Below are 23604 nucleotides of genomic sequence, written 5' to 3'. Positions count from 1 at the left end.
AACCCCTCTGAATAAACCTATTTTGTTCTCTTTCTTACACTTGATTGTCAGGATTTAACTTTGACTTTCCTTATATATATATCCGTTAATATTGAAATAAGGATGAAATATGGAATTAATACGTGTTGATAAAAGTTCTAGGGTGTGGAGTAGACATCTGGGCGTTGCATTAGTTTAAAAAGCTATAACTAGGGGGAGAGAGAATATATAGGTGTGTGTGTAGATATATATATATATAATAAGAGCGTGTGTGAGTGTTATGTACAAGAGGCTGAGTTGCAGACTTTGGTTGTGTGTCTGTCTATTTTTCTCTCTCTCATTTGTTCTTCAGCTTTGCTTCAAGCTCTTTCAACTCTTGCTGTAATCTGGTGGTTTCCTCTTCCATTTCCTTAGCCTTTTGTCTTGCGAGCTCGGCTCTTTGCTTTCTCATTTTCGTTTCCTCATCTCTTCTTTCCAACTCCTTGATCCATAGTTCTTCTCTCAACTTGGCCTTCTTTCTCATCTGTTCCTCGTGAGTTGCTCTTTCCTTACTGTTCTTTCCGTACAAGTATGACCCTGCCACTAGCGCAGCTAGGGTGAAGGCTTGCAAGCCCACACGCCAACGGAACCAGATCTGGGCCTTTTGTTTGTTACCGTTCTTGACGTTAAGCACTGCTAGCGTGACAGCACCTGTGGTAGCGAGCGTTCCAAGTGGGACAAGAGGCTGTTGCTTGCAATGGAACACCATCTTGTCCCAGAAGGGCATTTCGTCGACGTCTTCTAGGTCTGCATCAAAACTCGATGGAAGGTAGGACATATTTGTGGGTGATTGGCGGGGTGGTGGTGGTACTACTACTAGCTTAGTGGTTGTGTTCCTTCCTCCTTCTCTTATTCTCTTACCTAGTCAACTCTTTGATTATCGGGTCCTCTCTTTTCTATGTGGGCCATATATACTCTATCTCTTTTATCGGTGAAATATATAAAGAAAGGTTTAAATAAGAGAAATAGAAGAGGTAATAAACCCGGGCCAGCGCAGCGTGTGCTATTAATTTGCTCTATGTGCCTGTGTAAATATAAAATCTATTTTATATACTTTTTGGGGGGTCCTGGCTGGTCCTGGCTGGTCCTGGCTAGTCCTGGTGGGCTACTGAGGGTATTCAGTTTCCCTCCTCGAAGATGAACTCCTTCATCTTGGCGTAAGCCTTCTCCAGGTCGTCGTTCACAATGGTCAAGTCGTGAGCACCCGTCTTGGCGTATTCCAACTCGGCAGTAGCTGCACTCAATCTCTTCTCTAGCGACTCTGGAGTCTCGGTCCCTCTGCCGGTCAATCTCTCTCTGAGAGCATCGACAGATGGCGGAGCCACAAACAAGAATCTAGCGTTCAAGTCAGTCTTCTTGACTGACTTCACACCCTGCATATCAATGTCAAGAATACAAGTCTTCCCGCTCTTGGTCACCTTGTTCACAGACTCGACAGTGGTACCGTAGTAATTCCCAGAGAACTGAGCCCATTCGATGAACTTGTTGGCCTCGATCATCGACTTGAACTCGTCCACACTAACAAAGTTGTAGTCCTTCCCGTCAACCTCGCCCTCCCTGGGCTTTCTGGTCGTCGAAGAAACAGAGAACCCAAACTTGTCTGGGAACTCGCTGAACAACTTCTTCAATAAAGTCGACTTACCAGTTCCACTAGGCCCAGAAATAACAATAGGACGGCTCATTCTTCCAAGAATCATACAATGTCGGGACGATGCTTACGCTTACGCTCACGCAATTCAAAAAATATCAACGCCATCCATCAAACCAGTATTCTTCTTACTCTTCTTCCATACACATCTATGTTGTCGTCACTTGATTCGAAACGTTTTCGAATGCGTAATGTGTCAAACGTGAAACTTTTCAGTATTTTCCGATGCGCCAGAGAGAGAGAGACCACACACATATAAAAAAGCAGGGACGTGCAGGGCTCGATGCTGGATTCCAGCTCTCCGGTGGGTGGTGAGTGGTTGGTTGGGGTTGGTTGTGGATGGTGGACGGTGGAAGGTCGGTCGCCTTGCATGCATACTGGTCCCAGAGCGATGCTATTCCTTGTAAGAATGACTAGACTGGTGGAGATTATATGTGATGTGTGGGTGTATTGTATTGTATTGTAGATTTCCCGGGAAACCCTCCCTGGGACCCCATTCTCTCATAGTGCACATTTAACCAGTAGACAAGGACACACAGCTTGTGATTGTGATTAGGTAGATCTATACATACACGATCTGTATACCGGCTGTTACCCATTGAATCGTCATCTGGATTAAAGTTCGGTAATCGTAGTGCAGCACAGCTATATCGCCATGAAGAAAACGGCACTGTATATTGCTCTTTGGCTGATAAAGGCTCGGATGGGGTATGCGTCTGGCGAAGACGATGAGGGTGGAGACAATGATGGAGAAGTGCCAATCCCAGACGACCCAGACGATGTCAATCCCATAACAGAGGAAATGTTCTCTTCGTGGGCGCTTTTCATTCTATTGTTCCTACTTATAGCGGCGTTGTGGTCATCGTATATGCTCACGAGAAAAAGGGTAAGAGCAGTGCACGAAACTGTGCTCTCTATCTTTTACGGAATGCTAGTGGGGCTTATCATCAGATTGAGCCCTGGTCATTACATCCAGGATACTGTGACGTTTAACTCGTCGTATTTTTTCAACGTGCTCTTGCCTCCAATTATCCTCAATTCGGGATACGAGTTGAACCAAGTCAATTTCTTTAACAACATCGTGTCAATTCTCACGTTCGCTATTCCGGGTACGCTCATATCTGCTATCGTGTTGGGGACCATCTTGTTCATCTGGACCTCTTTGGGTCTAGAAGGGATCAACATATCCTTTGTTGATGCCTTATCTGTTGGAGCTACGCTCTCCGCAACGGATCCAGTCACCATTTTGTCCATTTTCAACGCCTATAAAGTGGATCCCAAACTTTATACCATCATCTTCGGTGAGTCGTTGCTCAATGATGCCATTTCCATCGTCATGTTCGAAACATGCCAGAAGTTCCACGGTAAAAAGCTACAATTTTCCTCCTTTTTCGAAGGTATCGGGATGTTCTTGATGACGTTCACGGTGTCGCTGTTGATCGGCTGTATGATTGGAATGCTCGTGGCTTTACTCTTGAAACATACTTATATCAGAAGGTACCCTGAAATAGAGAGTTGTATCATCCTTTTGGTGGCGTACCAGTCCTACTTCTTCTCGAACGGCTGCCACATGTCCGGGATCGTATCCTTATTATTCTGTGGTATAACTTTGAAACACTACGCTTATTTCAACATGTCCAGAAGAACACAGGTTACATTGAAATACATATTCCAATTATTAGCAAGACTATCGGAAAATTTCATCTTCATCTACTTGGGTTTGGCCTTGTTCACTGAAGTGGAACTAGTATACAAGCCAATGTTGATCATAATTACCGCCATATCAATTTGTGTGGCACGTTGGTGTGCTGTCCTTCCTTTATCTAATTTTGTCAATTGGTTCTACAGAATAAGAACGTTGAGATCCATGGGTTTGAATTCATCCTCAGAGTCTGAGTATTCAATCCCTGATGAGATTCCTTATCAGTACCAAATGATGGTATTCTGGGCAGGTCTAAGAGGTGCTGTTGGTGTTGCTCTTGCAATGGGGATTCAAGGTGAGTTTAAGTTCACTTTGTTGGCAACAGTTCTAGTCGTCGTCGTCCTAACTGTTATTATTTTTGGAGGTACTACTGCCAGTATGCTAGAGATTCTAAATATTAAGACAGGGTGTGAGGATGAAAATGATCTAAGTGATGATGAATTCGATATTGAAGCACCCCGTCCGATATCACTTCCAAGTGGTAACTTAGACTCAACAGCAGACTTTAGATCTGACTTCCCTCCATTGGCAACGAGCGCTAATGGCGGACTAGGCGCATCGCCAAATGAGCAGCCAGCAACAAATTCTAGATTTTCATTCGATCGTTCGCAAATTAGAAGCTCAGTGGATAAAATATTCAATCAGGACAAATGGTTTGCAAATTTCGATGAACAAGTCTTAAAACCCGTGTTCTTGGATAATCCATCGGATGCTCCATCAAGAGCAGATAACCATTCTTCAGATTCACCTAATTTTATGTCAAGTAGAAGAACCTAAGAATGTTAAGGACAACATAGATTATACATTGAACAAGAAAAACAACAAATATTTGGTGAAGGAAAAGGATATACACAAATTCATATGCATTGTACAACACTACAAAAGGGCAATCTCTTTCATTTCAAAATTCATTGCGATAATATGTTGAAAGGCTCTTTCTTTTTAAAGAAACGTATTCAAATAATCGAGTTATTATTAATTATAAGACATTTATGGTACTAGAAGAACTATTAAACGGTATCATTCTTCGTTATCTGCACTTACTTACGATATCCTTGAAATATATAGAAGATTAATATACAGTTTTTCAAAGATCTTGGGAAAGTCTTAGTAGCCATTGTGTTAGCTTTACAACATCCTCATCTAAGTAAACATCATTGAGAAGGGTATCATATTTTAACACTATCGCCAAAAAGGCATTGATGCATTGGTCGTATAATATGCTTATGATATCATCTGGATTCTTGTCTTTCTTGCCATCTAACTCTAATTCCGCAAATGAGCCAAGCACACCGATTGATCTTTCTAGTAGTTTCAAAACATCTCCAACCGATGATACAACGGCACCCTTTGGATTCTCATCGAGAGAGTTGACTAATAAGCCCATCAAAGCGTTTACACATTCCGCGTAGCAGACAGGTACAGGACATAATTTTTCCGATTCCCTAAGCTTAGAAATGTGGTAAAGCTCGAATAACGAGAGCTTTTTTTTGTTTGAATCACCTGAGTCAATTGTGAAAAGATATTGAGTTACCTTCTTCACCAGGTAATTCCACAATTCATTCAATAGAGAAAATATCGTCGGTTGTCTGTTAAAGATTGATTGTTTATAAGCTTCTGTGAATCTTGGTGTATTGAAATCTTTTTGAGAGTGGTTTTTGAATACATTTGCATCTTCTAATACAATTCTATGCGATGATGTCGATGGAGGGTCCGCAAATCTATGTTCTGATGGTGGAGCACCTGGTAATCTTGATGATCCATCGTCGCTTTGAGTTCTGATGGTATGATTAGTACCGAAAAGATAATCAGAAGAAGAGTTTGTTGTTGACATGGGCTGTTTTGGTGGTTTTGGATCAACCTCATTTTTTAATGACACTAAGAAGTCCGAGACGTTATTATTGGTCTCCTGGATCACCAGTGTGCATTCCATTAGGATACAAGGCCATAATATATCGTTCTTATCAGAAGAGTAGTATATTGGTTTTCTCAATTCAGTTTTTGGATGAGTTGCTCTGTATGCCAATTCTTGGAACGACGTTAGTTTAACGATTTTTTTCTCGGATCTTAAGCCTGTGAGCAAAGTTTCAATTGGTGTGGATGATAGCGATGAGATTGGATTACCTTTATGCAAGCATCCAATTGATAAATATGCATCGAATCCAATATTAGTAAAGTCGTAGATTTGAAGGATTACAAACGCGAGACTAGAAGTCTTCAAATGAAAGAAAAACCCGGCAGTAAACGTTCCGAAATTAAATTTAAACAAAATTGGGGTTATGATGGACGTTATTCCAGCTAGAACAAGGGATTTCAAAAATGAATCCAAAGCTTTCGATGCCATGTACTTTTGTGGATGTTGGTGCTGAGTGCCGTAGTTGAAAGTGAGTCTATCAAGGTCCAATAATACGTGTTGAGCGGAATAAACAATCGGTACAATGTAGTACAAGAAAATACTGTAATAAAGATTTTGGGTATCTGAATAGCAACAAAATTTTCTGAAAAAGAGCCCTTTAAAAACATAGGCGATTTCGCGCGCCGCTATCCCATAGATGAAAGTATATATGGCCCACTTTTTTGATAGCAATTGTCCGTAAATGGTGCTGATCCAGCTGGTGTAACCTAAATAGTCCACATGTAGATAGTTTTTCCTCGTAATTACTACCTGTAGCATCGCTGCCATTAGGGGGATCACTTTGAAGTACTCGAGCAATATCTCTGTCCATGGTGAACTAGACTTCGATATAAATACCATTAACGTTATCAAAAGAATAGAAATTTTGAACAAAAACCCACGAGAATATTGGTTGAAGCGGGTCTTGCAAACATCGCTAAATATATGATGGTATGTGTAACGTGGCGCTGGTCGTTGTGGTGTGAAAGAAGCCGAACGACCCTTATTTTCGTACGCAGACATTGCAGATCTCAAAAACACAAACGAAGGTAAATAGCGTGCTAATCTGGTGTCAACGTGCCTAATCTTCCGTTTTTTTTTTGAAGATCACAAATAGTGTCGAATCAATAGACTGTTCTTAGGCTAACTAAGAATCGATTCAATGACTGTTGTCTTGCATAAAGGTTTTCATATGGATATAAGTTGATGTGTATAAAAGCTTAGATTTACTGTATACGTGTATAGTGAAGAGGAATTCAAAAAACTATAAAAATTTCGTCTAAGAAAATACAGTAGAATATCCGGGTAACATCCGATTTTTGTTAGTGAAGCCCCATTGTGACGGAAAACGCTTGTATGTGTGACAGCAAGAACAATGGTGTCCTTCAACACACGCATTTCCCTTTCATTTCACAGACAATTGTTACAACTTTGAAGGTGGTGACATCTGGCCTGTGAGGGTGCCTTTTTAATCACCGTGATTTTTTTTTTTTACAGTTAAATAATTTTACATTCTCTTTTAGAACATAAATACTGTATTGTGGTCAAAAATCTTTAATGATAAACCTTAAAACTAAATTATCACATAATATACAAATGCAATTTTATAGCTGGACATGGAGTAAGAGTACAAAAAATCCAGAGAAGTATTCCTATTTCAAAAAGAGTACCAAGAGTCTACAAATAGTAGTACAGCAACTATGATTATGGCTTCACTGTTTTGAGTGATCTCCTCGCTGTGTATATAGCCAGTCCTTTTTCTCTCATTCACCGAAAATACCTTTTTTTTTTTTACGTGTTTGTATGTTTACAATTTTTATAAACGTTTAGAAAAGCACGAAAGAGTAACTTGATCTGTCAACTTTTAGAATATTTAAAAGCAAAGGCTGGAAGAAAAAGAAAACGATAGTGCATGGTTGACTGTCTGCTTTTGAGTGTGAAGTTAGTTGACAACTGGATTATAAACTGTAGCTTACGCTAGCTTCATTATTTTTTTTCAGCATGGATGATGGGCAGGGAAACAGTGGCGCGAAGAGTGCTCAGGATGATATCCAGAGTAAATTAGATAAGAAACTTGGGCCAGAATATATTTCTAAAAGGATTGGATTTGGGTCAAGTAGAGTAGCTTACATTGAAGGATGGAAGGCTATCAATCTAGCAAACCAGATATTTGGATATAATGGATGGTCTACGGAGGTTAAGAATGTGACTGTGGATTTTCTTGATGAAAGACAGGGAAAGTTTTGCATTGGATGTACTGCCATAGTGCGCGTTTCGCTGGCAGATGGCACGTTCAGAGAGGATATTGGATATGGGACAGTGGAGAATGAACGTCGGAAGGCGAGTGCGTTTGAACGTGCTAAAAAGTCAGCAGTCACCGATGCATTAAAGAGATCCCTTAGGGGATTCGGAAATGCTCTTGGTAACTGTCTTTATGATAAAGATTTCCTAGCTAAGATCGATAAAGTGAAGTTTGATCCACCAGATTTCGATGAAGGGAATCTCTTCAGACCTGCTGACGAACTTAGTGAAATAACACGATCAAACACTATATCAGATTCCCATACAGAGGGACCGTCGCTGAAGAAGCGTATTTTAAACCATGACCCAAAAAATCAGTCTCATGTATCTATTCAAAAACCAGGAGCACCAGTAGTATCATCAACTGCATCAATAAATCAGAACCGCCCAACAGCATCTGGAACTATAGAGGCGCCATTTGCAACAAACTCGACAACGGCGGTTGCCCCTGTGACCACAACTGCAGCAGTAAACCCTGTTTCAAATGAAGAAGCTGCACAAGATCCGGACGACTTGCTTGATGACTCTTTCATGTTTAGTGATGAAATACAAGAAGAAGACCTCATTAATATGAATGCAAAATCAAACTCCGGTTCTACCGAAGAACCAAGAACTACATCACCGCTGACATTCGTTACAGCAAAAGCAGCGGAATCTTTGCAGAACAAAAGTCCAATCTCATCGGATGCCATATTCGATCCAAAATTTCAGGCTCAGTCAATAAGACACACGGTAGATCAATCAGTATCCATACCCGTACGGGCAACTGTCCTGAAAGAAAAAGGAATCGATACGAATAAATCGAAAATATACTCTAGCTTTGCCCCAAAGGGAAAAGAACTATCTACGAATACAACAAATGAAGCGCAGGCTGCCACTTCTCAATCGTCAACAGAAACTAACAAGACTACACCAACAAGATATCCTGCTCAGCTAGCACCAAATACAGCATCAAATGCGAGACCGGCAGCACAACGTACACAATTAGGCAGACCACGTATGCTCCAGCAGCCGAACATCAGGAAAAACATTTCATAGTACTAATAGTAATTATAATGAAGAGAGGAGGAAAGGGATCATGAACAAAAATTAAAAATATGAATAAACTGCTACCAATTCATTTGCAAAATTTTACTATAGATCAAAGCAAACATGACAGTTTGGTGATGAACATATACGGCCTTTTATATTAGAAACTAGCGTCATTTACTGCACAAAGAATACCATTATAATAACATTCTCACTATCTTTAGCTTAACTCTAAAAAGCTATGTAAAAAGAAATATCACTATATACGACGTGTGAAAAATAATGGCAATTAGTTCAGGTTTATATTTATTATTCAGATACATCATCGATGAGGATCATACAAAAGAAGTTGTAGCCACTGAGCAACAGCAACTTAGTTCATACGATCACAAGGAACTTTTCTGGACCATTCAGACAGGTAACACTTGTACTGTTTATTGTCATCACAAAGGTAGTTACTTCGAAGCTTTGATCCTTGAAACTAAAATAAACTTATATTACTACTAGTATCAAAACAGCGCTAATCGTCTTTTACTATCGAGTTAAAAATACCAATCAAACGGATTATAAAATGGTTACTCTAACAAGAGCTGAAAAGTTACGAAAGGAGGAAAATGCAAAGTCTTACAAACCTTTGATCGATGATCTAACAGAATGTTCCGAATCGGATTTCATTGAAAAATTGAAGAACATCAAAGAATGGGACCGTTCAAGAGACGACTTGTACGTCTGGATTCCGGTATTGAATAGAATTGATGAAATATTGACGAAAATAGTAGAAAATTATAATTATACTTCCACAGATTGGAAGAAGCTCCCTTGCAAATTGGAATTGATGTCTAAAAAGGATGAAAATGATGTATGGGAATACTTGTCATTTTCGATTCGGTTACTCAATAATACTATGAATCGCTCCATTTACAACTCTTTGGATGTCATGAACTCATTATTAAATTGTCCTAACTTTAAGATCAAACTAGGTGCAGCAAGAATCCTTGCCACAATTGGTGAAAGAAATGTCGTGTCCCGTAATGGCTATGATTCTAAAGGAATTATGAGTAGCGATGAGATGAAAGAGAAAAGTTTGGAACTTGCACTATGTTTGCCATCTTCAACAACCGATGACAACATGGAACATTTTTCCTTAGTCGACCTCTACTTTGATAAAAAGCTGTATCCTTCTAAGTTGGGACGCATTGAATACAAGTACTTCACAAAAGACTCAAAACGTAATAAAGATAATTCCAAGCCTCCATCCAAAAACCTTCAAGTAAATGCAAACAAAATGCGTACATTTATCCTGAGCAAGGATGATTTAACGTCATTAACCCTTCAACAAATATTTGATAAGGGGATGCAAGAGCTACCTAGGGAGGAATGGTTCAAATTTTCTCTGCGCGCAACAGTTGCAAAAGCTTTCAGCGACAACTCCTTTGAGAATATTCAGTTGAGAAATCATATTATTCAAACCAAGTTCAACGCAATAGCTATTATAAATGTCACTTTCTACCCTGCTCAGGTTAGTTCTAAATTCTTTGAAGTTGATCCATATGCATTTAATAGTCTCTCGGAGTTTTTGTCATTGTCAGAGACCAAAGTTCCAAGAGATTTACGGATGGATGCTCTCTTTGCACTAGAGTGCATATCTTTAAAGCATATTTGGTGTTCGGATATCGTTAGGAATTTAGGAGGAAATATGTCTCATGGTTTACTATTTCAAATTCTAAAGTACATCTCTAAGATCATCAGAGAAAATAATACCGAAGAGGTTGATGAAGAATACAACGTGAGATTTTTTTACCTAATCTCAAATTTGGCCGATGTTAGAGTTCTCCAAGAATCTTTACTCAATGCCGGACTTATTTCATCAATCCTCGATATAATTTCAATCAAGACAAACGGTTTCAAACGCACCAAAACATCTGCTACTCATTTATTAGACGCTTTAATGAGTAATGAATGCGTTGATGACTTCATCAATAACAATGGACTTAATATTTTAATAGAGTCTTTAACGGAGGAGGTGACTTTTGCGTTAGAACATCCGGAATATGGAGCTCCTCCAAAATATTCAGTGACACATTACTCCATTTCTTTCAGACAGATATCTTTCATCAGAAGTTTACTAAAGCTAGTACTAAAGCTGTTATCATGCGATTCCGGTAACCGGACAAGGAACTTAATAGACTCTCCAATTCTTGGAGCATTGAATAATATATTGAAGAATAAGTCTGTTTTCGGCTATACGCTTTTATCCCATGTGTTGGATATTATACAGACCGTCATCAATATTGAACCTACTATTTATCAAGTTTTGATAGAATGTGACACTATTCCATTCATAATTGAGAATTTTGAACAATTTGTTTGTCCTTCAACAGAACTTCTAAAGATACTACCCGAGGTTATATCAGCCTTATGTCTTCATACCGATGGGTTAAAGCAAGTCAAAGAGAAACATTTGATAAATTATATTTTCCAGATCTCGACTGACGTGGATTTTTCGAAAGTTATGTGCGCTGATGATGAAGTAATTGATCTTGGTTCATCGTTAGATGAATTATCGAGACATTATCCTGATCTCAAAGAAGATATTGTTGACCAATTTGTAGAACTAGTGCATAAACTACCTGAGATACTCGATTTTGATCACCCTCATTTATACAAATCTCAAAACGGACAAAATAACTTTTATCTCTCACCTGACGAAGAGGTTGTGGAGAATGAAGAAGGTGCTGACGAGATAGCAGCATGGGAAGTACAAAAATACTCCGTTATACTCGATACTTTCTCCGGTATGTTTTTTGGAATGATGGAAAATGTATCCTGGGTCCCACTTCTCTCCAAAAAAATTGACGCTGCCAGTCTATTAGCGGTTTTGGTACCAAAGAAACCAACATATGACTACATTGATTCCCAATGCTTTTTGAATTTCACTGACGCTTTAAAAACTTTCGATGATGAGGATAGTAAATATGCTTTACCCACATTATTGGATCTTTTGAAATCAACTTTAGAAGATTTATCTGACTTCATTAATTACGATCAGAATAAATCTTTCGTTCTAACAATGGACTCGGATACTGTAGAACAAACTCTAAAACAAGTCAACGTTCTACAAGTGATTTTATCTACCATAACTTCCGTTTACATTGATTTATTTTCACTTTTCCCGGAAAGGGTTATCCAAATCATTGAGTATTTTGAGCAACATGGATTTTCTTTAGTGCATCTTTTGAGATCAACATTCGAAAGATGTGCTCTAGAAGAATACTATATCCGGGAATCTCTACCTGTAGATGTATCAGACAAGACAAGACCAGCGACTTCACCTGGTACTCCGTCGTTGCTCCTCTATAAGGTCAAAGGCGAAAAGGAGGTTAAGACAAATTTCACTTCAACCAAATTCAAAAATACTCTACAATGCAGGTTTTTGTTCCATACTACGCAATCTTGCATATCGATAATATTTAGGGCACTACTAAGATTATCTCACGCAAGGAAAATGTCTCTAACCTCTACTGATCTTGCAACTGAACTTAGAATATTTAATGAAGTGACCCAATCTTTCGTTAACATGCTCAGCAACAAATCCTTGGAAAAGAAACTAGGATATTTGGTTGTACTTCTAAACTTGACAAGTTTTTCTTTCACATATGTGGTGGCGAATAATAGAAGTTTGGATACTTTCAATACAATACCAATTCTCATGTTTTATCAACTAGGAGGATTCCAAGCATACAAGCATTGGTGTATGGTATTGACCAAAAAATGCTTAGAGATCCCAGATGTTACTGCGGTCGAAAAAATAAACTATCTCAAAGACGAACAAGATGTGATTGCATCCCATGGACTAGTAGCGACGCTCTCTTTTATGAATAAAGCTATTCAACTACAAACTATGGAAATGATTCGTTCAACAAAGGACTACTATCCTCATGACGATATCACTTACAATATAACGTCTGGTGTCATTGTTACCATCAAAATTCTTGCCCTCGGTTTAGTAAAAGAAATTTTTGATCTCGATGAAATGTTTTCCAGTGATAGAAGAAGATTCCCCTACCCTGTTTTCAAACAACTATTAACCATGATCAAGAATATATACGCTTCAAGTGATGAGGTTGAAGACCCAGAGTTTTCATTATACGAACTAAGATGGGATTTAATACCACCTTCATATTGCAAAATCGAGATGTTAAAATCATGTGGCATTTCTGAAGATGTTGCTAGAGGTTATTTGGAAGAACAAAATGATGATTTACCTGTCCACGTGAAACCAGATGTTTTCAGCAATGCTGAATGGGAGAATTATAAGAAGCTCAAGGCCAGTGGCGAATGGAAAACTGATCTTCAGCTATTGCCACCTCAATACGACAATCTCACTACAAAAGCTGATCTCACAGATTTCAGGGCCAACTTCTATCGTAATGGGTTTGAGCAGAAGATACTTTGTATCGTGCAAAACTATCCAAAACTCATAAATGCTGTTTCAAAGATGTTCTTAGAGATATACGATGAGCTACAATTCCCTCACATAAGCATGTTGGAAGACTTACTCTCCATTATGAATTCAAGCAAATTAGAAAATGCTGACCAACTTGCCCCAATTGTTCATCTATTTGGTATTTTTTTGAATGAGGAAAAGATCTACAACCAGTCTAAGACAGTGATTCATAAATTCATCACATTCTTACTGGAGAATTTATCTCCACAATATGTGAACCATCCATGGTTCTTCAAGGCACTATATGTTTACGAAATCATTCTTGCAAGATCTATGTTTCCAGATAGCACAGAATTACCAGACGACTTCAAAATACCTGAAATAATTACTGTTGATGTTAAACATTTATTCTCAGTTGATAAGGATCTGATTTTCAACGTGTTAATTAGAGTTCCTGAAATAACAGACTTTTACTCGTCATTGGCAATCTCTCGTATTCTAATTTTATATGCTGCTGAAGAGAAGTATTCAAATGAAATCGTGCAATCTGGAATAATTCCAAAGTTACTAAAAGTTATCGGAACTCATCAAAAGTCTGAAAAGATCAACTACTTAGAATCTTCACTTTTGTTGCTTTGTAGAAGGTGTTTTGAAACAAAGAATGTGGTATCATCTTTAATCAAGTATGAATTGAACCGTGCTTTTACTACCAGAGCAATTGGCGACACTAAAGAAAAATCCAGAGATCTCACTTTGTTAATAGGCGAAAAAGCCAACGTTATCATGCGTGATCCAGAGATTTTTGTTACAGAGCTATGCAAAAATGGTAGGTTTGTTGACTTCTCTTCCAAAAATGTATTAGAGTCATTCGTTATGAAAAGGTTCGTTGATGAAGAGCCCAAAAATCTAGAAGCTGATGAGGGAGGAAAAGAAGCTGCATTCACCAAAAGAACTGGAATTGTTGACTTATTGCTTTCACAACTTATGGCTGCTTACAAAATGGATTGGTTAAGTGAACCACCCAATCCAGCGGAGCAGGAGGAGAAAAAGGTAAAAAAGAAACCAAGAAACCAAGTGAAAGCCTCCAGGAATCCAATTTGTGCGTATATGATTTTCTTATTGAAAACGTTGACGGAACTTCTATCTAGTTACAATCATTCCAAATATGAGTTTATGACTTTCAACAAACGAGGAGCTTATAGTGAGTCTCCAGCACCCCGTACGACAGCCCTAAACTTTTTTATTCACCAGCTTTTGGACTACAAAACTCAAGATGTGGACATTTATGTTACAAAACGTCGCGAAACAATAGGTAAATTAGCTACTTGTGCACTAATTGGCTTTGTTAGTTCTGTTCAGGATGATAAACTGGTAAAATCTGATCCAAAATCACTTGACCCCAATATGACTTTCATAAGAAAGTTCACGTTAGAATCGTTGTCAAAAGCAATGAAGGATCTAAAAGGAACAAGATCTTTAGAAAATAACCTTGGAAAATACCATGGCTGGTTTAATTTGGTGCATAGACTCTTAATTACAGATCCTTTAATGAACAACTTATTGGACAAAATGAAAATTGAAACTGACAAATACGAAATTTGTAAGTTGATGCTTGAAATCAAAATTCCCGAAACCATTACGGAATGCCTTTCAACACTAGATTTGAACGTACCATTTTCTAAAAAGATATACAATGCGGCTATCGATCCTTTAAACTCAATCACGGAAACAAGGAATATATTCTCAGAATACTTCAAAAGTGAGAATAATGAAGACGATGAAGATGTCGACGAAGATTCAGATAAAGAAGAAGTTCCTGATATGTTCAAAAACTCAGCCCTTGGTATGTATGATATTGAAGATATCGAAGATGATGACGATGATGATTCTTTGATGGGCGATGAAGACGTTGCATTTGTCAACGATGATGAAGACATTGAAATTGTGTTTAGTGATGAAGATGGCGCTGAAGAATCTGTATCCGAATCTGATAGCGACTCGGATGAGAGTTCTGCTACAAGCGATAGTGTAGAGAGCAGCGAAGATGAGGAGATGGAGGTTGAAATCAACGAGCAATCTAGTGATGAGGATATGTCAGGAGATGACGAAGAGGATATTTCTGCTGACGAAAGCTATTACTCGGGAAGCCCTCCATTAGTTGTCGAAGTAAGCGAAGAAGGGTTTGGGTCTGACCTGGAGATAGATTTAGATGACAGTGAGTTGTCATCTGACTGGGAATCAGGACTTTCTGAACTTGATGATACCGATTATGAGAGCGATGATTCACAAAGAGAAGAAGCAAACTACAACTCCTCCAACTTAAGAAACGGAGCAAATAATAGATGGTATACATCAGACGGCGTTGAAATTTACGATGATTCGGATGGCGAAGGAAGAGGTATTTACAGAGGTGTACAACATGTTCCAAATGAGGAATTAATATTCAGAATAGAAAACAGCTCTCTAAGTAACAACAGACGTGGAAGACATCATCACAACAGAATGGCAATTGCTCCATCAATAATATCTATTGATAGCGATAGTCATAGATCAAGGAACATGCTGATGAACCCATTGGGGCCACATGGAATGGAAGAGGTTGAAGACATCATTTCAAATGAGGATAATCCGGCTCGGAGATTTGGACCAGGCATTACAGGGTTTTGGCTAGCTGACTCACTCTTAGATAATAAATCTATCGATGGTATTATAGTCAAGAACACTACTGAAAGATGGGGCGATATATTTGAGATGTTTTATGAAAACAAAGGGTTTTTAATAAATATATTACCAGAGATTGTTTGCAAAGTAATTGAAAGAAGTGCAGAGTTATGGTATAAGCAGATAGCTGAACACAAGGCAAAGGAGCTGCAGGAGAAGACTGGTACAGAACGTCCAAAGAAGAGAAGCTTGGATGAAATGACTATGGATGATAGCGATACTGAGAATCTCTCTAGTAGAGAGGGCTCTGAAGCTGTGGCTGAAGTAGAGGAGGAACATCCAACTAATACCGCCTCCCATGAACCGGTTTATGTGATAATTGACGGTAATGAGGTTGATATCGGAGGGACAGATATAGATCCAGAATTCATAAATGCCTTACCAGAGGATATGAGAGCTGAAGTATTAGCACAACATATCAGTGAAAGAAGAGCTGAGGCTCGACAACATGAAATTGACAGCAGAGAAATAAATGATGAATTTTTGGAGTCAGTACCTGCTACTATTCGCGAAGAAATAATTGCTGGTGAAAATGTCTCAAGGCGTTTCTCTAATCTGTTATCTAATAGACGGGTTGGTGAATTTGATGGAGAGTCTGTTAGTGGCAGTGATTATGATGGTAACTCCGATAATGAGAATACAACTTCTCAGAGCAATCAAAATAAATCTAAACGTGTTCACTTTGATCCATTAGTCGACCGTTCCGGTATAGCAGCAATCGTCAAGAGTTTATTTATTCCTCAGCCATACTTTTCTCGTGAGTCATACCACGAACTTTTCTTCAAACTATGTTCCAGCAAGCAAAATCGCAGTGATATCATGAACTTTTTGTTATTGATCCTAACGGAAGGTATCTCAGATCAACATTCGTTGGAAAAGATATTTAACTTAATATCAAACAAGGCAAACTCTTCAAATGACTCGAAAACAATGTCATACCAATTACCTCCAGATTGCACTCCCCTCATTGTTGCCAATCAGTGTATTGAAGTTTTGCAGTCTATGATTGAATCCGATGCCAGATTAAGATATTTCTTCGTTACAGAACATGATAATTTGATTATCAACAAATCTTATGTGAAAACGAAAAAGGATATATTTTCAAAGAACATGAAATGGCCTATCAATGCGTTGTTTGCTTTACTTAACCAAAAATTGGTAACCGATGAAACTGTCCTAATGGATTTGCTAACAAATATCTTAAAGCAATGTACGAAACCAATCCTGTCATTGGTAAAGAAGAAGAATGAGAACACCTTCAAAAGAAATTTCGAAATACCTGTTATTGAAAAGAAGCACTTAGAGCTAATTGTTTCTGTGATTAAACTAGACTCCTGTAATACCAAGATATTCCAACAAACGTTGAATATAATGACGAATCTCTTCTCTATCAAAGATGCTCAAGAAATATTTACATCTGAATTAAGAAATTTGGCTGTTTCGACAATATCTCAACTAATCAAAGATCTTAATGAACTGTGTGTTCAATTACCTTCTGTCAAGAGTGGCACTGAAATCAATTCAGAAATAATTCAAAAATTCACTTCACCTAGTTCGGAGCAATCTAAATTGTTAAAGGTTGTTACTGCTGTAGACTATATTTATTCACATCAGAAACAAGGGGATACAGAAAGTGCACGCAAACTAGTGGCTCTATTTAATGAGATGAAATTAGGTCCGGTATGGGTTGCACTAAGCAAATGCTTAACTGCTTTTGAAGAAAATAGTGCAGTATCTACGTCTGCCACTATTCTTCTTCCTACTATCGAGTCATTGATGGTGGTATGCAAAAACAGTAAGGTTCGCGAGGTATCTGGCGGACAATTGAAATACACCGAAAAGTCTTATGATTTTGAGACAATTTCAGTGGAAGATTTATTCTTTGAGTTCACAGATTTGCATAAAAAGTTGTTGAATGAAATGATTAGAGCCAATCCTCAATTAATGAGCGGTCCCTTCCAACTTCTTGTGAAGAATCCTAAAATCCTAGACTTTGACAACAAAAGACACTTCTTCATGGCAAAGATAAGACATAATCCTGCTCAAAGGCAAAAATTATCGATTACTGTTCGCCGTGATCAAGTTTTCCTTGATTCCTACCGCGCATTATTCTTTAAATCAAATGAAGAGATCAAAAACTGTAAGTTGGATATTACCTTTAAGGGAGAGGCAGGTGTCGATGAAGGTGGTGTTACCAGAGAATGGTACCAGGTGCTTTCGAGACAAATGTTTAATCCTGATTATGCTTTGTTTATTCCAGTCGGTTCTGACAACACAAAGTTCCGTCCTAATCGTACTTCGGGCATCAATCCCGAGCATTTGTCTTTCTTCAAGTTTGTTGGTATGATCATCGGTAAAGCTATTAGTGACAACTGTTTCTTGGACTGCCATTTCAGTAGAGAAGTGTACAAGAATATTTTGGGGAAACCAGTATCCTTAAAGGATATGGAGTCGTTAGATTTAGAGTATTACAAATCGTTGAATTGGATGCTTGAAAATGACATTACGTATGTTATCGAGGAGACCTTTTCTATTGACACCGACGATTACGGTGAGCACAAGACTATCGACTTGATTCCAAATGGCCGCAATATCGCTGTCACCGAAGAAAACAAGAAGGAGTATGTGCAGAAAGTGGTCGAATACAAGTTACAAGAATCTGTAAAGGAACACATGGCAAACCTTCTACAAGGGTTCTACACAATTATCGATAAAGATTTGATTTCTATCTTTGACGAACAAGAATTGGAGCTATTGATCAGCGGTCTACCAGATATCGATGTTGATGACTGGAAGAACAACACTACCTACGTCAACTACACGCCAACATGCAAACAGATAAATTACTTCTGGAGAGCTGTCAGATCATTTGATAAAGAAGAAAGAGCTAAACTTTTACAATTTGTGACTGGTACATCTAAGCTTCCATTGAATGGGTTTAAAGACTTGAGTGGAATCAACGGTGACTCCAAGTTCTCTATCCACAGGGACTACGGCTCCACCGATAGATTGCCATCGTCGCACACATGTTTCAACCAACTAGATTTACCTGCATATGATTCTTACGAACAATTGCGGGGTTCATTATTGTTGGCTATCAATGAAGGCCACGAGGGTTTCGGCTTGGCATAAGTACAATATTTCCAATTCACAAATATACACATAAACACAATCACATATAGGGATAATATATATATACACGTACATCAATATACGGAACATAAATTATTGCCATTGTAAGGTGAATGATACTCCAGTTTCACTCACTACGTTTTCTTATTCTCTTCCAACGACTTGACGTGCTCTTCCAAAGTTCTTATCGAACGACTCATATGCAATATATCTTCATTCCACTTTTGTTGCCGTTCTTCAATATCGATCAACCCCAAAGTTAACAGGGCAGAACCTATACATCCTATGGAGAATCCGATAATTCCGGATTTAAAGGCTCTTGTTCTTGGATTCTTGAAACTTTGGAATAAAACTTGGCTCGCTCTCATTATGCATATACAGACAACGTTTTCCTTGCCTACCTTGTCGTGTACAAAACAAAACACACATACACACAATACAATTACCTAACCATCTACATACAAATTATTCACACACACACACATATATATATATATACTTCTTTATTCATGAACTATGCCCTCAATTCCCAAGGTTATCGCAGCAAAAAAGGGACTCAAAGATGTCTAAAGACTTTGCCGGAGTTTCAGCTGCCAAATACCAAGACTCCTTGAACTATATACAGGTCATTTAAACCAAACGGGTGTGACAAAACCCACTATTCCATACCTCAGCTTTTTATCTCTATCACAATAACGAATCGAATATTTGATTGTCTTTTGTGTTTGTCGTACTAGAGTTTCTAAAAGGTTTCTCCAATCTTTTTTCGGTTTCCCTCTAAAAAACCGGGGTAATTCGAAGGGTGCGTAGAAAGACCCAATTTTTGGAGTTTGGAGGTACAATTGGGGGTCTTGGTTTTATGCCTCGGACAAGAACCATTTCTGAGCTCCAGAAGCGGCTAGTAGTAGTGCAGTATTATTATATTGGACTAATGGAGAGTCTTCTGGACTAATGGAGAGTTTCTGGGGTTCTTGGGGGAGAAGGATCGGGTCGAGTGGGGGGTGGGGAACGTTACGCCCTCCTGTCCCTCTCTTTCGGCTCGTATTTCGGAGCGAAATACAGGCAGTGCGTTTTCTAAGGGAGAATAGGTAACTACTCTTTTTCAAAGGAAAGACTGTAATAGTGGCATAGTATACCTTTTATTACGATATTTCACTGTTTATAATTATTGCGTTTCGCAGATTCCACCCTACTGTTACGGTTCGCACACGAACGTACAAAAAGATACGTATGCAAGCATACGTAATTATACATACAAACATAACTATATATATCTCTATACATTTTATACAATGTAAACGTAGGGCACGGGGAGGAAAAAAAAATAACAAAGATAGAAAGGGTCCACCGCTAAGATCCTAGTTTCTTGTTTGGTTTTATTTTTTGCAAAGTCCTTTTCCTTTCCGCTTGCTTGGCTTGCTTGCTCGCTTGAAAACGTAGTAATAATATTATATGAGATTGAAATTTCAGGCTGCAACGTTTGCATTCTCTGTTTGCTCGGTCTTATTATCGTCGTCGTTTATAGGTAGTACGCCAATCCATTCCCAACATTTCATGATCTCACCGTGAATCTCCATTAGGGTGGACTTCACGTTGGTGTTTGAGTCTAATCTCTTGGTGGTCGCAGTCCATATTCTGTTCTTCTCGTTCAAATCGTTGACATCCTTCAAGATCAAATCTCTCAATTGGACTGACGACATGTAGCTTGGTTGGATTTTTTTTATCACAACTTGCTGTAATCTTTTGATCACCTGCTCGGAGATTTTCTCTATCATCTCTCTCTCTTGTAACTTCTTAGAGATATACCTTTTCAATATCTGGAGAGCCACCAGAATGGAAAAAGTTGAGACGACTAGCCACTGGTATCTGTTCCATGTACTGTGGACTTGTCTTTCAAACTGACACTTCAAACCTATGTACTTTTTAGACGTAGATCGAAAATACCCCTTTTGAAACCCTGTTTCTTGAAAATGTCCCGTCTGTCCGTCAACTTCAAGACTCCCTTCTGGTGGGTGACCGTCGCTGGAGCTCCCCGAAGACTTATGGTTTCCTGACTTTGTTGGTAACTAAATGGAAAAAAATAAAAAAATAAAATGTTAGTAATTGTGATGCTTTTTCAATGATAAATATCAATCTCATTAATAGCAAACAGACAACAGTGGCTCTCTTCGTGGTTTAATGACGGATCTGTTCACTCGAGATGTAACAGTAAAAAAAAAAAACAATAATAAAATAATACCACTAGAAAAAAAAAGCATGTGTCTGAATGCTTCTTACGAGATTGGGTTTAAACGTATACTCACTTGCCTCCAAATAATCTCCGGTTCTTCTTTCAAGTCAACTTCGACCTGTTCCCAGAGAGCGTTGAATTCCTCATCATTGATCCAAGGTTTCTTAGATTCATAAAAGATTTCATATAATTCTTCATTACTCACTCCACTTTTGATATCATCTTCACATTCACCACAAGACTCTTGAGCATTCTTGGTTCTTAAAAGTTCAAGTGTTTTCTTCACCACTTCTTGAACTAATTTTTGCTTTTTAGAGTCTTTGATACACCTATCATGAATCGGAACCAAACCATGCAAAGAAAAAATGGATTTTTCTATAATGTATCCCGGCTTGCACTTTAGGTTCATATATGGGAAACAGATGGCATTTTCAGGACAAGGTAGACAATCTGGTTTGAGCGGACTCAATTTCGATTCAAATTCCTTAACATATGGATTTGTGTACTCCTTACCTAAGAGTGGGATATCGATTTCTGAACCACAAAATCCAACGGCTATTCTCTGCTCACGGTACCATAGACCAAATATTATTGGTAACATTATCAAGAGGAAGATGTTAAGCTTTATTAAAAAGTGACCAAGAGAGGTAAATAAACTTTTAGCAGATTTTTTGATACACTGTTTCTTAGCCATTTTTGTGTCAGTGGTTTCTTTCCCTTCTTCTTCTTCTTCTTCTTCTTCTTCTTCTTCTTTCCCTTCGCCTTTTAAGACAGAAGAGTTTTCGTCCACTTCTTCCTCACCTTCAAGCAATTCTTCATCAATCGGTTCTTCAACTTCGTCTTTAGTTTTATCACCGCTAATTGATTCTTCTTCTCTACTTGTTTCCTCGCGGTCTGTTGCGATTTGTTGTTCACTAGTAGATACATTCTCACTTGCCTCAGTATTATCGGTATTGATTGAGCGTGTAACTTGATCTTGTAACTTTTGAACCTCCTCAATGGTAGGAAATGTTGGGGTTGGGATTCGCCTTTGAGGGTTTTCCAATTCTTCTTGTTCAACCTGGTTTTCCAATTCTCTTAGTGCATTGTTTGCCCTTGGGCTCTTTGAGTTTAGCTTGATTGGAGTAGATTCCTGAGGAGTCTCCATGATTTTGGTAGACTCGTTCGACCGAGTCACAGTTCTTCCACTGGCATCTGCACTAATATCTGCACTAGCGGTGCCACTTTTAGGGCTAGAATGAATAGCACTGTTAGATTTAGAAGTCCTTTTGATAGAAAAGTTAACAAAGCTATCATCTTTCCCAGAATCATCAGATGCATCGTCAGACGACTCGAATTTATCTATTATCAAAGATCTATGAGGAGATTTGATAGGAGATTTTTTGGTAATTTTCTTCGTAATTGGAGAACCGGTGGCCGATTTGATATCGTGAGATCCCTCTTTTGATACATTTTTCTTCTTCTTAGTCTTACGAGCCTTTTTATCTGGTTTCTCTCCCTCTTCCACATCACTTTCATCACCTTTAGTCCTCTTCTTTGATGTTTTACTACGGCTTTCCTCCTTATCCAGTTCATTTCCTTTGGATTTTTTCTTCCGTTTTTTTGCTACCACCTTACTGGTATTTCCTTCTTCCTCCTCCTTCTCTTCCTTTACCGGAGTAGATATTGGTGTTGATTTAACATGGTGCACAGCTTTCTCCAATGACTTCTCTAACGCGTCTGGAGTAGCTGACTTTCTCTTTTTCTTACTGCTTTCACGCTTTTTCGTAACTTTCACCTTTCCATGCGAAGATGTCGTAATCCCATCCTTCTCTACATTTTTCTTGATAGTATCTAGGTTTTCTTCTACTAATTTTACCAACGCAGCCTTCTTATCATGTGCTTTGAAGCCTATCTCATTGCTCGTCAACACTGTCTTCAATTCGGCGATCTTTAATGATGCTGGATCGAAGTCCTCTTTCAGAAGAGATTCATTAAAACTACTATTACCCTCTTCCTTGCTCATTGTCAGAATAATTTATAATTGACAAATAACAACAAAAAAAAGTAACCAAAAATCCTCAACTCAAGTAATTGAGCTTCCTTCTAATTTAATAACCTTATGTTCTTTTCTCTTTTATTACTTTACTTTTGTTCTTCGAGATGTGTCTCTATGTTATTGAATAACGATTTGTTTGTGTCCTTTCATGTTTTTGTTTTTGTTTTTGTTGACTTTTTGACATTTGTTTACTTTTCAACAAACACCGGGTAACTCGAATAATTTCTCCCCTCTATTCTCAATAGTGCTAAGTAGGGTATACTATGTGCTTTTCGCAGGAAACAATGGTATCGTGTATTGTGTACCGGCCAAACAGTAAATGTTAAGTGACAATAGGGATGGTTTTATCAACTGTTTGCCATGGGGAAACATATTCATCAAAAACCGAGAACTATTTCTGTATATAAATGTAGTTGAATGTATAACTAACAGTCTTTTAGTTGG

The 23604-nt window shown here is 38.3% G+C and overlaps 7 protein-coding genes across 7 annotated transcripts; 3 read left to right on the top strand and 4 right to left on the bottom strand.

Annotated features, from left to right (window-relative positions):
- Positions 1 to 316: 316 nt before the first annotated feature.
- Positions 317 to 796, bottom strand: RCF1 (respiratory supercomplex assembly factor RCF1; the record flags this gene model as incomplete). The annotated part of the gene is made up of 1 exon (XM_022819897.1): positions 317 to 796. One exon carries the CDS (start codon positions 794 to 796, stop codon positions 317 to 319), a length of 480 nt encoding a protein of 159 aa, XP_022676417.1.
- A 340-nt stretch (positions 797 to 1136) lies between these two features.
- On the bottom strand, positions 1137 to 1700 carry GUK1 (guanylate kinase; the record flags this gene model as incomplete). The annotated part of the gene is made up of 1 exon (XM_022819896.1): positions 1137 to 1700. One exon carries the CDS (start codon positions 1698 to 1700, stop codon positions 1137 to 1139), a length of 564 nt encoding a protein of 187 aa, XP_022676416.1.
- A 621-nt stretch (positions 1701 to 2321) lies between these two features.
- Positions 2322 to 4145, top strand: NHX1 (bifunctional K:H/Na:H antiporter NHX1; the record flags this gene model as incomplete). Its single annotated transcript, XM_022819894.1, has 1 exon — positions 2322 to 4145. One exon carries the CDS (start codon positions 2322 to 2324, stop codon positions 4143 to 4145), a length of 1824 nt encoding a protein of 607 aa, XP_022676415.1.
- Positions 4146 to 4455: 310 nt separating this feature from the next.
- NDC1 (Ndc1p) lies at positions 4456 to 6285 on the bottom strand (the record flags this gene model as incomplete). Its single annotated transcript, XM_022819893.1, has 1 exon — positions 4456 to 6285. One exon carries the CDS (start codon positions 6283 to 6285, stop codon positions 4456 to 4458), a length of 1830 nt encoding a protein of 609 aa, XP_022676414.1.
- A 978-nt stretch (positions 6286 to 7263) lies between these two features.
- RAD52 (recombinase RAD52) lies at positions 7264 to 8601 on the top strand (the record flags this gene model as incomplete). Its single annotated transcript, XM_022819892.1, has 1 exon — positions 7264 to 8601. The coding sequence occupies one exon, from the start codon at positions 7264 to 7266 to the stop codon at positions 8599 to 8601; it is 1338 nt and encodes a 445-aa protein (XP_022676413.1).
- Positions 8602 to 9163: 562 nt separating this feature from the next.
- Positions 9164 to 18892, top strand: TOM1 (E3 ubiquitin-protein ligase TOM1; the record flags this gene model as incomplete). The annotated part of the gene is made up of 1 exon (XM_022819891.1): positions 9164 to 18892. The coding sequence occupies one exon, from the start codon at positions 9164 to 9166 to the stop codon at positions 18890 to 18892; it is 9729 nt and encodes a 3242-aa protein (XP_022676412.1).
- A 1466-nt stretch (positions 18893 to 20358) lies between these two features.
- Positions 20359 to 23127, bottom strand: SRC1 (src1p; the record flags this gene model as incomplete). The annotated part of the gene is made up of 2 exons (XM_022819890.1): positions 20359 to 20958; positions 21196 to 23127. The coding sequence occupies 2 exons, from the start codon at positions 23125 to 23127 to the stop codon at positions 20359 to 20361; spliced, it is 2532 nt and encodes an 843-aa protein (XP_022676411.1).
- Positions 23128 to 23604: the final 477 nt, after the last annotated feature.

Source organism: Kluyveromyces marxianus, chromosome 4 (assembly GCF_001417885.1).
Source record: "Kluyveromyces marxianus DMKU3-1042 DNA, complete genome, chromosome 4".
Classification (NCBI taxonomy): Eukaryota; Fungi; Ascomycota; class Saccharomycetes; order Saccharomycetales; family Saccharomycetaceae; genus Kluyveromyces; species Kluyveromyces marxianus.
The sequence above is the reverse complement of the archived record's forward strand: the minus strand, read 5'-3'. Positions and strand labels throughout refer to the sequence as shown.